We start from the raw sequence: 17,602 nt of genomic DNA, 5'->3' as shown, positions 1-17,602 counted from the left end.
AAAGTATAAGCCCAACACTGTATATCAACCTGGGAATTGAACCCACACCAAGGTCTCCCATCCACATTACCACCAGGCCCTTCTGTTTAGCTTTCTACCCCATTTGTCACAAGTTCTCCATAGCCCACAGTGAGCCCATTGATTCATTCATATACACCACCAATAGACCCTGGAAGCTGACGTCATACTCAGCCTCCAATAACATTCAGACCCGGCAAACTTCAAATGTTTAATGGGTTAATGTATTCATGGAAATATGTATATATAAAGTACTGCATCCACACACTGTAACTCGGACCTGAGGAAAAAGGGAGACACATATAGATAGATGTATTAAATGAGTACCATATTTATCGGGGTATACCACGCACCGGCCTATAACACGCACCCTCATTTTTCCAAGGATATTTGGGTAAAAAAAGTTTTTTACCCAAATATCTTTGGTAAAATGAGGGTGCGTGTGTGCATGTGTATACCCTGATAGACTGTTTCTGACCCCACAGATGCGTGGCTTTTGCGGGGTCAGAGACCGCCGTCGCTGCCCGCTTCTCTCCCCCTGCCTTTCCTGGGGTCTAGAGTCCTGCTGCCGCTGCTTCTCTCCCCCTGGCTGTCCAGAGACCACCACCGCCACTGCCCCATTGCCTCCCCCATCCCCGGTTTTATAATTACGGTACCTGTTCCCGGGGTCCACGCTGCTTCTGGCTCCGGAGGCGTCCTTAGCTGTCACTGTGCGCCGGGCCACTGACGGTGACATCGCGTTGAAGACGTCACTCGTCATTGCACGGCGCATAGCAACAACGCAGGACACCACCGGAGCCAGAAGCAGCGCGGACCCTGGGAACAGGTACCGTAATTATAAAACCGGGGATGGGGAGGCAATGGGGCGGTGGCGGTCTCTGGATAGCCAGGGGGAGAGAAGCGGCGGCAGCAGGACTCTAGACCCCAGGAAAGGCAGGGGGAGAGAAGCAGGCAGTGACGGCGGTCTCAGACCCCGCAAAAGCCGCGCTTCTGCGGGGTCAGAAACAGTCTATCAGGGTATACACATTAAATTGTGCAAAGAAAATTCAAAATTAAAAGTAAGAATTGCTTGAAAAAGACGAGACAGGCAAAGGAGCGAACAGCCAGAGAATTTACTCTGCTTTCTGAAACTTTATACATGCTTTAAAGTGTAGGGTTTTCTTCCCAGATAATTCACATGAATTTCAGAGTGGTTTTAGGAAAAGACGAGTGATTTTGGCTGAAATGTAGGGAACACAACCCTTTTCCCGAAAACAACACCCATTTTGTAGGTTGTTTTTTGTAGGTTGATTCAGAGTCTGTCGGGTTTTTTCTGTCACACATTCTGTCGCATGTTCCGTGCGACAGAATTTAGGCGCAAAACCCAACAAAAAGAATCGGAATCCTGTTAGTAAATGAGGGCCATTGAGTATACTTGGTACAGTTCAGGGTGTCTTTAGGAAGGCCTTATTGAAAGCTCAGTTTTTATATTAATTTCTATTGGGTTTCATAAACTGAATATATATAGAGGACGTGGAGCTCACAATACACACAACACGAGGTTAACTGTGACCCTCTCACCCAAAAAGAGGGAAAAAACTGAATAAATAAAATATTCACAGTCCACAGTGTTCTACCCACCAGGGGTATATGATGGAAATCAATGCAAGTATGCAAGATGTAAATGAGGAAATATTTATTTCTCTCCTAAAATGACAATTTAATCATATAGGTACATATGAAATATAAAATATTTTTTGCAGGGCCCTTGCGTTATTAAATGATATAAAACCCAAAACACAATCATACATAAATCATGAAATAACAATGCAATATCAATAATTTTCAATAGTGCGGGGTGTCCACCTGCAAGAAAAATACATATAAATATATATGAATGGCGTGTCCGCCTGAAATAAAAACATCCACCTAAAAGGTGATAATGTCCACCCAAATGTAGAAAGATCCACCTGTGGAGGGTGAGATTCTATCACTCAATCTCAGGGTGTCAGGATGCACAGTTCCATAAGATGGCAATAGAAAATGTGTACATAAGCAATTCCCACTGGTTTCATCAATTCCCCTCGCTACTTAGATGGATAAGAACAAGTCTGTAACGGAAAGTACTAACGACCTGGTTTGGCACTATGTGGCACTCACCGCTCCACGCCGGGGCTGCGGGTCCTTCATAAACTGTGGGAGGAAAGACAAGCATGATCAGTTTTATCACATTAGCGTTTTTTTACTCATTTTGGGCCAAAATATTCTGAGGTGTCGTCATTGTAAAAAGGAAAAGTGACAGTTCTATATTGTCTGAGTCAGCAGAGACAAAGATAGCAGTGAAGGTGAGGCTATCTTGGTCTTAAAAATGGAAATGTGGTTATGTGTATAAGGTCTGTACTAAGGTATCACATGATTTCTACACTTTCCTAATGGCTAGCTGAAAGGAGTAGAAGCACAGTTCTGGTGTGAGACTCATTGGAGCGCAACGTTTGCCTGGGGGGGGGGGGGGGAGCATCATCCATCATTCTGTGGTGGCTTGCACTGCTTCCTCTTCCTATGACTCTGCTTATCAGACTGTGGCTTGTGGTGGTGCCTCTAGGCACTCATAGTGTAACTGGTTGGTAGAAAACAAGGTGAAACCCACTGGTGTGGAGTGATGTGACGCCAATAGCAGGGTGAGGAAGGGCATTGTATTCAGTTGTATAAAGGATGTGGATATAGTTGAAAGTGGCAGGCACAGGGGGTCTTTTTTTTTAACAGTGCCCTGCTGTGTAAGTCTAGATGAAAAAAAGGGCCAGGGTACCAGGACACCCCTGGCAATATGAAAGAAATAGAATTTAGATTTTTTTAAGATCTACCTTGCTCAAGATGATCTTGTACTTTAGCCTTAGTCTGATATATTACCCAAATAATGGTTTGGACCTTTGATATATAAATATAGAGCACATGTAAAGAAGAAAAACTCTAAGTTTTCTTTATCATAAAAGGTCAAATGTGGCTGAAGTCTGAAAGGTTTCATAAATAAGAAAATGTTATGTTATCTGCCTCTGTCATTGTAATGGGGTTGGGCACCTTTAGAATGTTTTTAATAAATCACTACTTACTTATACATTCTATAAGGCTTCCCTGAGGCCTTGTTCTCTTACATCACCCGACTCCGCTCAGTCCTTCATCTCTACCTGCAGTCAGGCAGCTCATTGTCCATACATGGCTGCCTATGGAGGAGCACATGGCCATAGATGTCACTTTGCCTCCTCCACTGCGTCTGCGCTCCTTGGTGGAGGCACGTGTATCGTTACTTGCTTCTCCCTAGGCAGATTTGTATGGACAATAAACTGTCCGGCTGCAGGAAAAAAGGACCAGGCGGGAGCGAAGTCGTGTAAAAGAACGAGGCTGCAGGGAAGCCTCATAGTGTGTAATATCTTCATAATCCCAGCAGTGGTTTATTAAAAAAACATCATAAAGGTGGCCAACCCCTTTAAGTATTCAAATATATCATATCAGGATGGTAGTGCTGACTTAAGAAATGTTATATCTGCACTGTATAAATATAGGCTTATGGTCAATTTCATTTAGTAAGAAACCTTGTGGATGTATTTTTCAGATTTCAAGAAGAAGACAGGACTCTTACCATGAAAAGTCCAGAGAACACCCAGATGATGGTAAGTTCAAATTGATCTCAATGTTTATAGCAATTTTAGTTATTATTAGCTTAAATTAATTTTTATTAGAAAATGTCATCTATTATGTATTAAACAGCAAAAACATTTAATAATAAGAGGAAAAATGATGAGGCACTGGAATTGCAGTTACTCAAAGTTTATTCCATCAGGTCATGGATACAACTGAGGCCGACCTGGTCGGCCTCAGTTGTATCCATGACCTGATGGAATAAACTTAGAGTAACTGCAGTTCCAGTGCCTCCTCATTTTTCCTTTTATTATTGGATTTCTTCACTCAATTTTCTGAGGATAGAGCACGGACATTGGGTTACTCCAAACAGTGTTCAGGTGTTGACCCGATTCACACTACGTCTCTCCGCTACAGAATTAAGGAAAGCGGCTGTGCCGTACTCACTTTTTTCTTCTATATAGCAAAAAACATTTAAAGTGTACCTGTCCTACCACAGAAAAAATAATGCTCATATATGTTACTCACTAGATCATGCAAGTTCCCTACATTTTTTTTTTTTTTTTACTTTTGTCCCACAAATCCCTCCATTGTGCTTCAAACTCATTTTGACATCCACTGCTCAGGAAAGAGCATGTCCAAGACAAGCACTCAAGACAATGAGAGCCCACTCTCATTCACAATGCATTAATTTCCTCCCTGAATCTTCTGTGCTGCACTTGGTCTCTTAATACAATCACAGCAAGCTTCTCTGTATCCCCCTCCTCTCTATTTTCATACTGCAGTCTGATAGACTGAACCCCACAATGATTAATTGACTGGTGGGCATTGGCAGCCTAGTAAGAGGATTAGCCCCTTATGGCTACTAGGTATTGGCATTTCTGACAGTATCAAAGGGTTGGATCCCTGTACCGAGCTGCTGGACACTCTTTTCATAAAATAAGTAGGTTAATTCATTGCCCTCTAACAGTGTTATCTTGTTATACATCAGTAAATAAATTAAGGTAGAACTCGTTATTATGTCTGCCCCCTGAAAGTTTTTGAGAAAACCTTTACGAAACTACATCTGTCTTGAAGTCAACAAGCTAGACAGCTGTGTCCCAGAGCTGAATAGATTACTAAACCTCCTCCAGTAAAAACATACCTTAAGTTGAGTATAAAAAAAAACATTATTTGAGGTAAAACCAGAGGATCCTGATTGAAAACGCTGAGTTATTTTTCACCACATTTTTGACTAATCAGACAGTCTGTAGAAGTTTGTATACAAAGGCAAGTGGCCAGACAGTATAAAGTCTGAGATGGTGTTTTGGCCAAAAACAGTTGTTGGAGTAAATGTGGTATTTTACTGAAAACGATACTTGACTAACTCCGGGAGGCAGCCTATGACTCCCAGCTGCTCTTCTATTACAAGTGTCAGAATCCTATTAATGTAAACTACTTATCAACTCATATTATAATGCAAATCAATAGATTCTAAACTATTTATTTAAAACGTACCCGTCAGCTACAACAAAAAAACAATTTTTTTTAATATATCACTCAGTACCTAATCCTGACCATGTACATCGAATTTTTATGTGTCTAGCGCCTTTATTTTTTTTTTTATTACACTTTTAATTTAGCTCACTAGTCTGAATTCCTCTCAAAGGGAAGGGGCGTGGCCTCACTGTGCAGGTCTCCGCCCCCCTCCCTCAGTATGCTGTCTGCTCACATCTCCTCTAGCATTAGCAAAACTACTACTCCCAGCTTGTCCTCACTGACAGTAGCGGGACACAAGCTGGCAGTGGGAGGATTTTTCCTCCAGCTGTGAGCCCTGCACTCACAGCTGTCAATCAAGGAAGTGTGTCCATGACATAGGTGATGACGCATGGACACAGCAGGACTAGTATGTGTCCAAGCAGGGGTGGGGGGGGGGACAGTTGTTTGACTGGCTTTTTCAGGATGAAATACTGAACATTTTCTAATGAAAGCAATTGCAAAACCTATTGGTTGTTGTAATGAACGTTATATATGTGGGAGTTATGTGTTTAAAAATACAGTTCTAAATGTCAGAAAGCCTCGCCTCCTTCCTCCATGGCTTCATTTAGTATATTTGCATAGAAGTAAAGATCTAGCATCTTATATGTGGTGTTAGCGGTAATGTTATATTAAACTAACCAATACAACAAATAAAAGGTGTTAAAAGCCATTGCCACCTAAATAAAACATGTCATTCAGTTTTCTTTTACTGTCGCTTTAATTATACTCCAGATATTGCTCCAACATGTTCTGCAGCACTGATGAGGTTCAACACTGATAAATGTAAGGTAATGCACATGGGGAAGAAAATCCGGGCTGGGATAATGTATTAAATGGGAGAACACTTGGGACGACTGACATGGAAAAGGACTTAGGAGTCTTAGTTAACAGTAAATTTAGCTGTAGTGACCAGTGTCGGGCAGCTGCTGCCAAGGCAAATAAAATCATGGGGTGCATCAATAGGGGCATAGATGCCCACGACAAGGAAATAATTCTACCGCTGTACAAATCACTAGTCAGACCACACATGGAATACTGTGTACAGTACTGGGCACCAGTGTACAAGAAAGATATAGTGGAGCTGGAGAGGGTTCAAAGACGGGTAACCAGGGTAATATGGGGAATGGGAGGACTACAGTACACAGAACGAATATCAAAATTAGGGTTATTTAGTTTAGAAAAAAGAAAGCTTAGTGGAGACCTAATAACTATGTATAAATATATCAGGGGACCTTACAGAGATCTCTCCCATGATTTATTTATATCCAGGACTGTATCTATGACAAGGGGGAATCCTCTACGTCTAGAGGAAAGAAGATTTCTACACCAGCACAGAGGGGATTCTTTACTGTAAGAGCAGTGACACTGTGGAATTCTCTCCCGGAGGAGGTGGTCATGGTGAATTCTGTAAAAGAATTTAAAAGGGGTCTGGATGCATTTTTTGGAGAGTAATAACATTGCTGGTTATGTATATTAGATTTATAGGGACAGAACGTTGATCCAGGGATTTATTCTGACTGCCATATTTGAGTTGGGAAGGAATTTTTACCTCGAGTATGAGAGTTTTTTGCCTTTCTCTGGATCAACTCAGTAGGGCCCCGTTAGGGTTATAGGTTGAACTTGATGGACTCTGGTCTTTTTTCAACCTCATGAACTATGTTACTATGTTACTGTACAAAGAGTGCCACCATTTACGTAAGTCCCTGTCACCTGTGGGGCCATAGCCCAGTGTGTGAACATAGCATCAAAGTGATGGATGTTTCCCTAACTCAGTGACATTACTCTTCAGGATTATAGGAAATAATGGAATAACTCTTTCAGGAGCTGTTTTGGTGGCCACATTTTTTGCTTACACTGCACCACATTTGCTTAAAATGTGGCACACACTATTTGCGCCACCTATTCAGATATTTAGCACCTGATTTAGCGCCCTGTTAGCCAGTTTTTTTAAAAAGGGGTGTGGTTAGGCTTTTTGTGCTATTAGCACCCTATTTTCAAAGGTTTAGCACCACTTTCTGGCGCACAAAGTACGTCAGCTAATACCAAGTATACCCGGTGTTAAATGGTTTGCTATTTGTGCTATTTGCCCCAAATTTTCAAAAGATCAAACACACTTCTGAAAATCGGGCGCAGTTAAAGGGGTACTCCGGCGCTTAGACATCTTATACCCTATCCAAAGGATAGGGGATAAGATGCCTGATCGCAGGGGTCCCGCCGCTGGGGACCCCTGTGATCTTGCACGCCGCACCCTGTTTATAATCAGTCCCCGGAGCATGTTCGCTCCGGGTCTGATTACTGTCGATCACGGGGCTGGAGCGTTGTGACGTCAAGGCTCCGCCCCGTGTTACGTCACGCTCCGCCCCCCTCAATGCAAGCCTATGGGAGGGGGTGTGACCGCTGTCACGCCCCCTCCCATAGGCTTGCATTGAGGGGGGCGGAGTGTGACATCACACGGGGTGGAGCCTTGACGTCACAACGCTCCGGCCCCCTTAATGCAAGCCTATGGGAGGGGGCATGACAGCTGTCACGCCCCCTCCCATAGGCTTGCATTGAGGGGGGCAGAGCGTGTGACGTCACACAGGGCGGAGCCTTGACGTCACAACGCTCCAGCCCGGTGATCGACAGTAATCAGACCCAGAGCGAACACGCTCCGGGGACTGATTATAAACTGGGTGCGGCGAGCAAGATCACGGGGGTCCCCAGCGGCAGGACCCCTGCGATCATGCATCTTATCCCTATCCTTTGGATAGGGGATAAGATGTCTAAGTGCCGGAGTACCCCTTTAATGCTGTTTGAGATGCTAAATAAAGAGCACAAGTTATTCCACAAGTCTTTGAATATCCCCCCAGTGTGTTTTATTGCATATAGATGCAGAAATACTCATAATTGTTGACATCAGATTTTTACATATACGTTTTACTGGCAGCAGAAACAGTGCTGACTTGGCAAACTCCTTGTCACTTAGGTGTCATGATTTTATTTCACTATACAATGGAGCCCCGCTGTGGGTTAAACTTTGTGGGGAGAACCTTATGTTACATTGGTATCCTGGCCTGAGTTTAATTGCTGTCAATTGGCATGAATAGAAGCAATTGTTCATGTGACAAGTATTCATAAAGGAAGCCAGGGTAATATGGTATAATAGTGAGATGCCAGCCTGTCCCGTGTAGTGGTCACATTTCACAACACTTCTTACAAAGGCCACTGTTTTCATAAATAAATAGTTGCCTACAATGAACAACTGACATAATAATACTCTATGAATGGAAAAGACGATTGCGGTTTTACTAACAGCTGACACATTAAAAATACAGCAGGCGTACACATTCAAGTATCGCCTCTCACCAAAGAAAAATAAGCAAACTTATATCATAAACTTTTCCAAGTGCTCGCATGCCACTGGAAATTCTTGACGTGAACCAAAATTTGAAAATAATAAGTCTTACCATTTCTCGCTTGTCAGAGGGTCAAATTGTTCATTCTTTTTCTTTTCACTTGTTGGAATATTTCCTTATAATATATAGAGTTGATTTAATATAGTTGTCATTTTTCTTTTTCTTTTTCCAAAACACAGTTTTATTGCATTTGCTTTTGGACAGTGTTTTCTTTGACCTCAACTTACCTTACTGTCTATTCTGTCTATTTTGTGCTGGAGCGGATATATTTAGAGGAAATTATTTGACAGATATAAGGAGAAATTACATCCCGTCCTACCATCCTCAGAACCAGCTTTGTGTAGCCATTGGCGCTGGCACGATGGGAGCTCGAACACTTTCTTAATAGAAAAGACAATAACGGGGGGAGATTTATTAAAACCCATCCAGAGGAAATGTTGCCCAGTTGCCCATAGCAACCAATCAGATCACTTCTTTCATTTTTCAGAGGCCTTTTCAAAGATGAAAGAAGCGATCTGATTGGTTGCTATGGGCAACTCAGCAATTTTTCCTCTGGACAGGTTTTGATGAATCTCCCCCAATGTTTTGTACATTCCATTTTATAAAATGCCACTAAAACATCATAAGGAACGCATGAAATTAAAAAAAGTAAAAAAATTAAAAAAAAACACTGCAAAGAAACTGTGTGAAGGAGACCTGATCATTTAGGTCTAAAGCCAGGCTACCAATGTGTGGGAAAGGCATGCATGAATTTATTGTCAGGGATGTATCATCAGTTTTTAGTAGACTTTAAAGGGGTACTCCACTGGACAGCGTTCGGAAGTAAATGTTCCAATTGCTGTTTTCGCGACATCACGGTCACGCCCCTTCAATGCAGGTCTATGGGAGGAGGCGTGATGGCCGTCACGCCCCCTCCCATAGAATTGCATTGAGGGGGTGTGGCCGTGATGTCACAAGGGGCGTGGTCGACCACCGCAGCACAAAAACACAGTTTGGAACATTTACTTCTGAACGCTGGCCATTGGAGTACCCCTTTAACAAGTGATGCATCTGACTGGGAAGCTGTGGACTGTTCGGCCATGGGCCCACAGGCCCTGTCAAATAGATCAGTCTTTATACTTGCCTGACATATGCCAAAAGGACACTGATATGGTTTATACGTAAATGCATATGGTGTATGCACCATGTATAGAGGTGATGTGTACAGAGGCTAAGACATTTGTTTTTTATTTATTTATTTCTTTTTTCACAGCAAAAGCATACTGTTTTAATACAGTGTTCTGATGAAATCTCCACATGAAATTTTCTAGCAATGACAGTAGATCAGCTGTAATAACATTACATTACACATCCAGCTGAATGTGGTTTATAAAATACTGAGGAAGACTAATATTTTCCATCATCTTCCTTTGTTTTTAAGTGTTTTTAACCCGTCCATCACAACAGCTAAACAGTGTCCTCAATGATAGAACGTTAACTAAAAACGTCTTTCTTTGTTAACATCATAAAAGAAAGTAAGTGCATCTAAGCAAGACCATAGATGGTCATACACGCAAGATAGATGTGGGCTAAATCCATATATATGCACACTCAGATCAACCAAGCATGCATGTTTATTAAAATAGGGAATGGGGAATCAGCAGCTTCTTAAATGGAATATGCCATAATTTTCATGCTTCCTGAAAGTGAAAAGGACCCTGGTGGCTTCTGCTTGCCATGCTGGCCTTGACTAATAGATATATATATATATATATATATATATATATATCCAAACAGAGAGATCTATCAATCTAGGCCGGCAGGGCAGGGGGAATCTGCTGGGGACCACTTTATGATTCATGGTTCGGGCACCTTGAAAGTGATGACAAGTTCCCTTTAGCACTTCTCCTACCACTTATGTCCAAAGGCCATGGATTACACTGCTTGCATGTAGATATCTGTGGACTGCCATCCTGCATTCATACACATTACACAATTGGTGCCATTGGCCACATCAATCATACCATATATTCTTTGGGTTGCATCATGGCTTTTGATGGTTTGAATGGAAGAATAGTGCCACATGACAACTCTGCTGGTACTGCCCTCAACTGAGCTTTTGAGGGCATTGTGAATGTTGCCTAACTTTGCCAACATTACTTTCTTAAACAGCAATTCACCATAGGGAATCAGTGCAGCCCTTGGTACAGATTTCTTCTTTCTTTGATTAGATAAAAAGTCCTAATGAATTGTATGTCTTCTAGGGCGCATTATTAGGAATCCAGTTTTGAGATTCAAAACAATATAGAAGACATTTCACAACTCCACACATCACTGTTCTGCATATCCTAATGTTGAATATTACCGCAAATGAAAAGAGCTGTTGTCTTAGTGTGTTTCCCTGAAAACGTTTTCCATAAGTCATTTTTTTTTTCTTTCTGTTTTTGTGGTGGCGAATAGTTGGAAAACATCCGGATGGTGGTTTATACAGCAAAGGCCATTCGTATCCTGGATACCCAAGTTACATCATGATGCCAAATATGAATAATGACCCATACATGTCAAATGGATCTTTGTCTCCACCCATTCCTAGAACAGTAAGTGCACTGTGTGTTACTCAAGTTTGTTTCTTCTCAGACTCCGTCCAGGTCAAATTTCTGTGTAATGTTTATGAGCCTTCAAATTCTACTTGGCAGTACAAAGCATAAAATGGGTTCTTTCTGTGTGAACTGTGCTGTTATTGTCTACAGTAGTTTCTGAAGTATTGGAGTATACTGCTTCCAATTACCAGTATCTATGTGCTATGTGTTTTTCTGTAAAATGGCATGTTTATTTGGGATCTTGTTTTGTTTTTGTACCTGGTATGAAACCGAAACTTATATTTTTATGGAGAGATTTTATAAACTATTATATGAAATGATAGTTGTTCTTATAGAGACAGACTTTTTTCCCCTATTACGAGACTCTTATATATGTATGAGTTTGAGAAAGACAAAATATTCTTTTTTTTTTTTGCCAAATTTAAACTCTTAAAGTATTTAAAAACACAGGTATCACAAGAAGATAGGTAACTGACACATTATCACCCTTTTTAATCCATATTTACAATACCCCATCAAAGTTGAGTGTCATGAAGCAGTATGTACCATTTTACAGATTAAAGGGGTTGTCCAGGGGTAAAAAACGTTTATATATGCTTGGATGTAATGTAAAATGTAATGTAAAAATCTGATGACTGCCACGCCTATTCTCCCAGTCCCCTTAGTCACCATTAGTTCTTGATGACTCCAATGGTGTTCCACCTTAGTCAGTGACTGGCTGAGCAAGCACTTCTTGCAGAGACAATCAGGAACCAAAGAGTAGTAGTGATGAGCACAGACTGGTAGCATCGGAGCAGCCGCTGTGGTTGCTTGGGGTAGATATTACTTTATTAGTTCTACTTCACCCCCAGGCATATAGAAACCTTTTTTAGCCCCTAAACAACCTCTTTAAGCTGGACATATACTAAAGATAAAAGTGTGCCTAAGTAACTGATTTTGACTATTTCAGCTGAACGTTGTTTGAATATTATGTAGAAATGGTTGTTTGTGATTAACAAACTATTGTCTCCAAAATGCCATATGTTAGGTTGGCCAGAGACACCCTGACCCCATAGGTATTATACTGTCCCTAAAACTGCCTCCAAGATCTTCTGAAAAAAATTAATATCTAACATAGTAAGAGACCTTTCCACCCAAGACAGTGTAAAGTGTTGTATTATTACGTCTATATTAATTATACAATATAGTACAATAATGTTAACCTTTGCACCTCTGGTAAGTGTAGATTGTAAGAGAAACAATTATGGTTGGCGGGGACAGCTTGGTTTTCTGTAGGGAGATTTGGAATGTATTTATAGTTTGACAGTGTGTTAAATGAAATCTGTCATCAGTATCACCCCCACTAACCTGTCATACAGACCTGTAGTGCAGGTGATACTGATTAAAATGATACTTACCGCGTCCCAAACCGTAGCTCCGTTCTGCCGTAATTCATATTTTTCGGTATATGCAAATTAGTTGCTTGGGGGGGAGCTACGAACCCTGCTCCGGGCACTGTGACGTCATTTTCGCCGGGTTTGGCTGTGCCCGGCTCCTCCATATTTATAATCCCCCTCCCTGCTTGCTCAGCTTGTTACTGTACTGCGCATGCACTGCTTCTTGGGTACACCCGGAAGCGGTGTCCGGCTGAGCTTCATTCTCGCGGCCATCTTAGACTTGTAAGGATCCTCCGTGCATCCTCCTCTAGTTATCTCCCGGCGAAGATGACGTCACAGTGCCTGGAGCAGCGTTCCTAGCTTCGCCCGTGCCCTAAGCAACGAATTTGCACATACTGAAAAAGATGAATTAAGGCAGAACGGAGTGACGGTTCGGGACGCGGTAAGTATTATTTTGATCAGTATCACCTGCATTACAAGCCTGCATGACAGGTTAGTACGGATGATACTGATGACAGATTTCCTTTAACATTTTGATCTATTGTGTTGGTTATTCGTAGGCTATGGTAGAATCAATGACCATTATATGTTTTTGTTTTACAGTAATAAACTTGGCTTTGTTGTAATTGTATATGTTTGTACCATGTCTCCTTTAGAGGTTTTCAGCTTGACTGGCTACTGTCTATATGTTAAACCCTAGTTTAATGACAAAAAAAATGTGCATACAAAAAGACAAACTTCTCAGATCACAGCGTTATTATGTACAAGGAGGTGAGCTTTTTAACACCAACACATAAGGCGTTTGTTTTAACACCTCTAAATGTCGTTGCTTTGACCAATTGTTTATCATGCCGGCAAAAGTGTCATATCACCTAAGTGGGATGTTTATATACAAAGGCTGCCAACCTCTACAGACGTGCCTAGGTGCATACTTTGTTTTCATATGCTTTGCGGCCCTTTAAACCTTACAGCTGTTTTATTGAAAATGAACAATCCACGTGTTTCTGGTTGATTTAGGGCATACACGGGTCCCTGCTACTTTCATCAGTGTGAAAGTGAAGGCAGCTTCACGGGCAGCCCCTGCTAACTAAACAAGTTACTGTCCACAGATGCGGATCTGGAGACTTTTAAGTCTAGATTATGTTACATGACACAAACACAGAGATCTGACTGGAGAAATGAATCCCAGCTCCGCATAACACATTGCCTTCATATGAGGAGTGAAATCTGTTTTGAATAAGGAGACATCATATTAGAATTCTTTGTTTCTCAAAAAGCTCGGGCCTACATAGATTTAATTTAAAGCATTCTCACATTTTGCCACATAGAGCCTGTGAATATGGGCTGGCGCACGTTGAAAGATACTTAATAGAATTTTTTTTTTCCCTGTAGATGAAGTAAACAGAATTTGTGGCTTGGCAGATAGCAAAAAACTTCATTCTTTTACAACATATATTTATGACTTTTTTAGCCTAAAGCACTGTGCAAAACGGCTTAAGGTGTAAAGCGTTCATTTCCTGTTGACATGTTCAGGAACATTTTGCAGTGCCTCCTACACAAGGGGTTAACACTGTAATCACCTGTAGTGCTGTCAGTTTGTAATGTAAATGTCAAAATTCTGTCCCTGCGAGCGTATCTCAAGGGCCGTGACTGACTAGTTGATGCGTTATGTACGCATATATGTGTCTATAAGCTACACGCATGGAGCTTGTTGCACGTAGCTTGTCACAACTAAATACATGGAAGGGAATAGATACCGTATATACTCGAGTATAAGCACAATGTTTCAGCACAATTTTTCGTGCTGAAAACGCCCCCCTCGGCTTATACTCGAGTGAACCCTCCGCCTGTCAATCCCTTCATCAGTGGTCTTCAACCTGCGGACCTTCAGATATTGCAAAACTACAACTCCCAGCATGCCCGGACAGCAATCGGCTTTCCGGGCATGCTGGGAGTTGTGGTTTTGAAACTTCTGGAGGTCCGCAGGTTGAAGACCACTGAGGCCTTCGTCATCATCCAGACCCCCCTTTAGTTTTGAGGGTGAGCTGGTCCGGGCCATCTATGCTGCAGGACCGTCCGGTGGGGAGGGTTAGTCGTTCCGGGCTGTCCATTTTCATCGGGGGGGGGGCCCTCTTCTCCGCGCTCCGGGCCTGCCCCAGACTAGTGACGTTGCCTTGACGACGACGCACAGGGACGCGCATGAACGTCCCTGTGCGTCGTCGTCAAGGCAACGTCACTAGTCCGGGGCATGCCTGATGGCTGTCCGGGCATGCTGGGAGTTGTAGTTTTGCAACATCTGGAGGTCCGCAGGTTGAAGACCACTGATGAAGGGATTGACAGGCGGTGATGATGACCAGGGTCTGGATGATGACGGGGGTCTGGATGATGACATGGGGGGATGATGTATTTCCCACCCTAGGCTTATAGTCGAGTCAATAACTTTTCCTGGTTTTTTGGGGTGAAATTAGGGGCCTCAGCTTCTATTCGGGTCGGCTTATACTCCAGTATATACGGTACTAATCCTTAGAAAGTTTTGCTGGCTCCTAGTACTCATCCAAAAAGGATCAGAATTACCTTTGTTCTGGTTGGTAAAATAAGGTTTGGTAGTAAAGAGCAACTGCCCCATTTGTGAATGAATTTCTTCTAATGGCAGCTGCACGGCTGCCGCCAGGAGCCAGCGCTATGTGACTGCCTTCAAAGATCCAGCCAGCTGATGATGAAATTGGATATTGTTCCTGTTGCTTGACATTGGGAGTGAGAGACAAACCATATTGGCAAGCAATGCAGCATGAACATGCCTCCTACATTCTTGTTTGTGTAGTAACTTCAGCAAGCAGCCTTGGTAAATGTCCCTTTTCCTTTTCTTCTAAATAACAAACTAGGGCACAGACTACGTGTGGTTGTTCTTCACTGTAACCACTAACTGTTAGAGAGCCTCCACCCAAATATATATATATATTTTTTTTTTATAAAATCTGACTTTCACTATAGTCTGAGATAGGAGCTGGCATAGACTCACTGCCACCATGTGTATAGTTACAAAGTTGGTAAAGCTAAAAAAAAATACAGCCATACAGTAGGGCTGGGCGGTATGACCAAATGTGTGTATCACAGTATTTTTTAAACTTTTGTTCCACGGTATATAACCGTATTTCCTAGCCCCCCCCCCCCCCCCCCATATTAATTATCAGCCCACATCCCCGTCGGAGTAAATACTCACATATCACCTGCAAGCGCTGCCCTCCTCATCCTGTTTGTTGCGGCCGCCGGCACCGGCACTCTATACTGTGCCGTATCCCTATGCCCGGGCTGCAAAAGGTAAACAAAATCAACTTTAGCGCACCTACGTCAGCCTTACACTGGGGACAGGAACGTCGAACAGCCGTCAGCCTATCACCAGCCGCAGCGATGTTCCGTCTCGGCCAGTGATAGGCTGAGCCCACTGTCATGTAAGGATCCGGCTTCTTACATGAGAGTGTAGCTCAGCCTATCACCGGCCGAGGCGGGACATTGCTGCGGCCGGTGATAGGCTGACGGCTGTCCGACGTTCCCATCCACAGGAAGCAGATGAGGCCGGTACCGGACCAACGGGAGGTGAGTTAAAGTTTATTTAATTTATTTTTTGCAGCCCGGGCATAGGAATACCGCACAGTATAGAGCAGTGGTCTCCAACCTGTTGACCTCCTGATGTTGCAAAACTACAACTCCCAGCATGCCCAGACAGCCATCAGCTGTTCAAGCATGCTGGGAGTTGTAGTTTTGCAACATCTGGAGGTCCGCAAGTTGGAGACCACTGGTATAGAGTGTCAGCGCCGGCAGCCGCAACAAACAGAACGAGGAGGGCAGCGCATGCGGGTGACATGTGAGTAGTACCCTGATGGAGACAGCGCTGGGCTGGGCTAATTGGGGGGGGGGGGGCAGAACAGCGCTCGCAGGTCACATAGGTTTAGCTCCCCGATGTGGGGACGGTGCAGCGCTGGGCTGATTCATTCATTCATTCCCGAGGGGGAGGGGCCAAACCGGTATTGCGGTATGGGTTAAAATTAATATCGTGCAGCACAAAAATGTCGGTATTCGGTATGAACCGGTATACCGCCCAGCCCTACCATACAGGCAATTCAGCCTATTTTACAGTGGTGTTGTTCTGGAAGAAGACAAAGAAAACTTGAGGTAAAAGTCTTTTCCCAACTCTTAAGTTTGGCAAGCAGAATAAATCCCAGGATCAATGATCCATAACCTGTAATATTATTATGCTCCATAAACATTAGTTCACTATGATGGGCCGTCCCATTCTAGAAGGAGTAGAGTTTCTACAAAGAGAAGCTCTATATTTGTGGACTCATACACAGATTTCTTCATTTCTGCTAGGACTCACTGTTCCTTTGTATTGTAAATAAGGGGATCCAGCTCAACAACTAGCGACTTAAATTTCCCTAAATGATTGTCAATATGGGACCACTGTAAGGTTAAAATGGATAAAAGTAAAACAAGGTGGCTTGACAGTTCATAACCATAGTATTCTCCTGCTCGTATATTTTTGTTGTTTTATACAATAAACACTTGTACAGGATCGGCTGCATTTATTCTTTTTCATTGAAGTTAATGGGAAGCAAAATTAACTGCACAAAATATGCAGCAGATCTTGTACATGTGAACATACCCTTAGATAGAGAACCTCTTTAGTGGGCCACATGGTATTGTAGGGTCTTGTTGACCTTCTATAGACCATGGCCCACATTTATCATTGTCTTTAGAATGTTTTTTGTGTCTAAAAAAGGGGCAAAAAAGGCGCAAGCAGGGTTTTTTGCACTTTTTTTGTCCCTTTTTGTTTACACATTTTGAGTTGCAATCCACTGATTTTGGCAATAGACATGATATGGAAGGGATTTATCATTGCGCCTTTTTGTAAAAAGGAGCAAAAAAAGGCGCAAAGCCACTGAAAAGTCTCTAAAACGACACCAGCCCAGACATGGTGTAGCTTTTTGGTGTATGTGCAGACAGAAATTTCAGAAAATGTGACCTGCACAAAATTTATTAAAGCTCTTTTACCTTTTAATAAATTTGATGCTTCTACACATTATCAGCACACAAAAAAAAAGGTATA

At 42.5% G+C, this 17,602-nt stretch overlaps 1 protein-coding gene and 1 long non-coding RNA gene across 4 annotated transcripts in view; one reads left to right on the top strand and one right to left on the bottom strand.

The window, feature by feature from the left end:
• Nucleotides 1–17,602, top strand: part of LEF1 (lymphoid enhancer binding factor 1) — a 102,456-nt gene that overhangs the window by 14,146 nt on the left and 70,708 nt on the right. For all 3 annotated transcript variants that reach the window (XM_056564387.1, XM_056564402.1, XM_056564394.1), the window contains exons 2-3: nt 3,605–3,662; nt 10,983–11,119. In XM_056564387.1, coding sequence (XP_056420362.1) covers nt 3,605–3,662; nt 10,983–11,119 — 195 coding nt within the window. The remainder of the gene's footprint in view (nt 1–3,604; nt 3,663–10,982; nt 11,120–17,602) is intronic.
• LOC130361434 (uncharacterized) lies at nt 1,761–8,946 on the bottom strand. Its single transcript, XR_008891006.1, has 4 exons — nt 8,771–8,946; nt 8,595–8,658; nt 2,158–2,190; nt 1,761–1,863 (listed from the first exon to the last, which is right to left on the bottom strand). It is a non-coding gene; the product is annotated as an uncharacterized LOC130361434 (long non-coding RNA).

The sequence above is a fragment of the Hyla sarda genome, chromosome 1 (genome assembly GCF_029499605.1).
Source record: "Hyla sarda isolate aHylSar1 chromosome 1, aHylSar1.hap1, whole genome shotgun sequence".
Taxonomy (NCBI): Eukaryota; Metazoa; Chordata; class Amphibia; order Anura; family Hylidae; genus Hyla; species Hyla sarda.
Note: the sequence above shows the minus strand (reverse complement) of the source record. Positions and strands in the feature narration are given on the sequence as shown.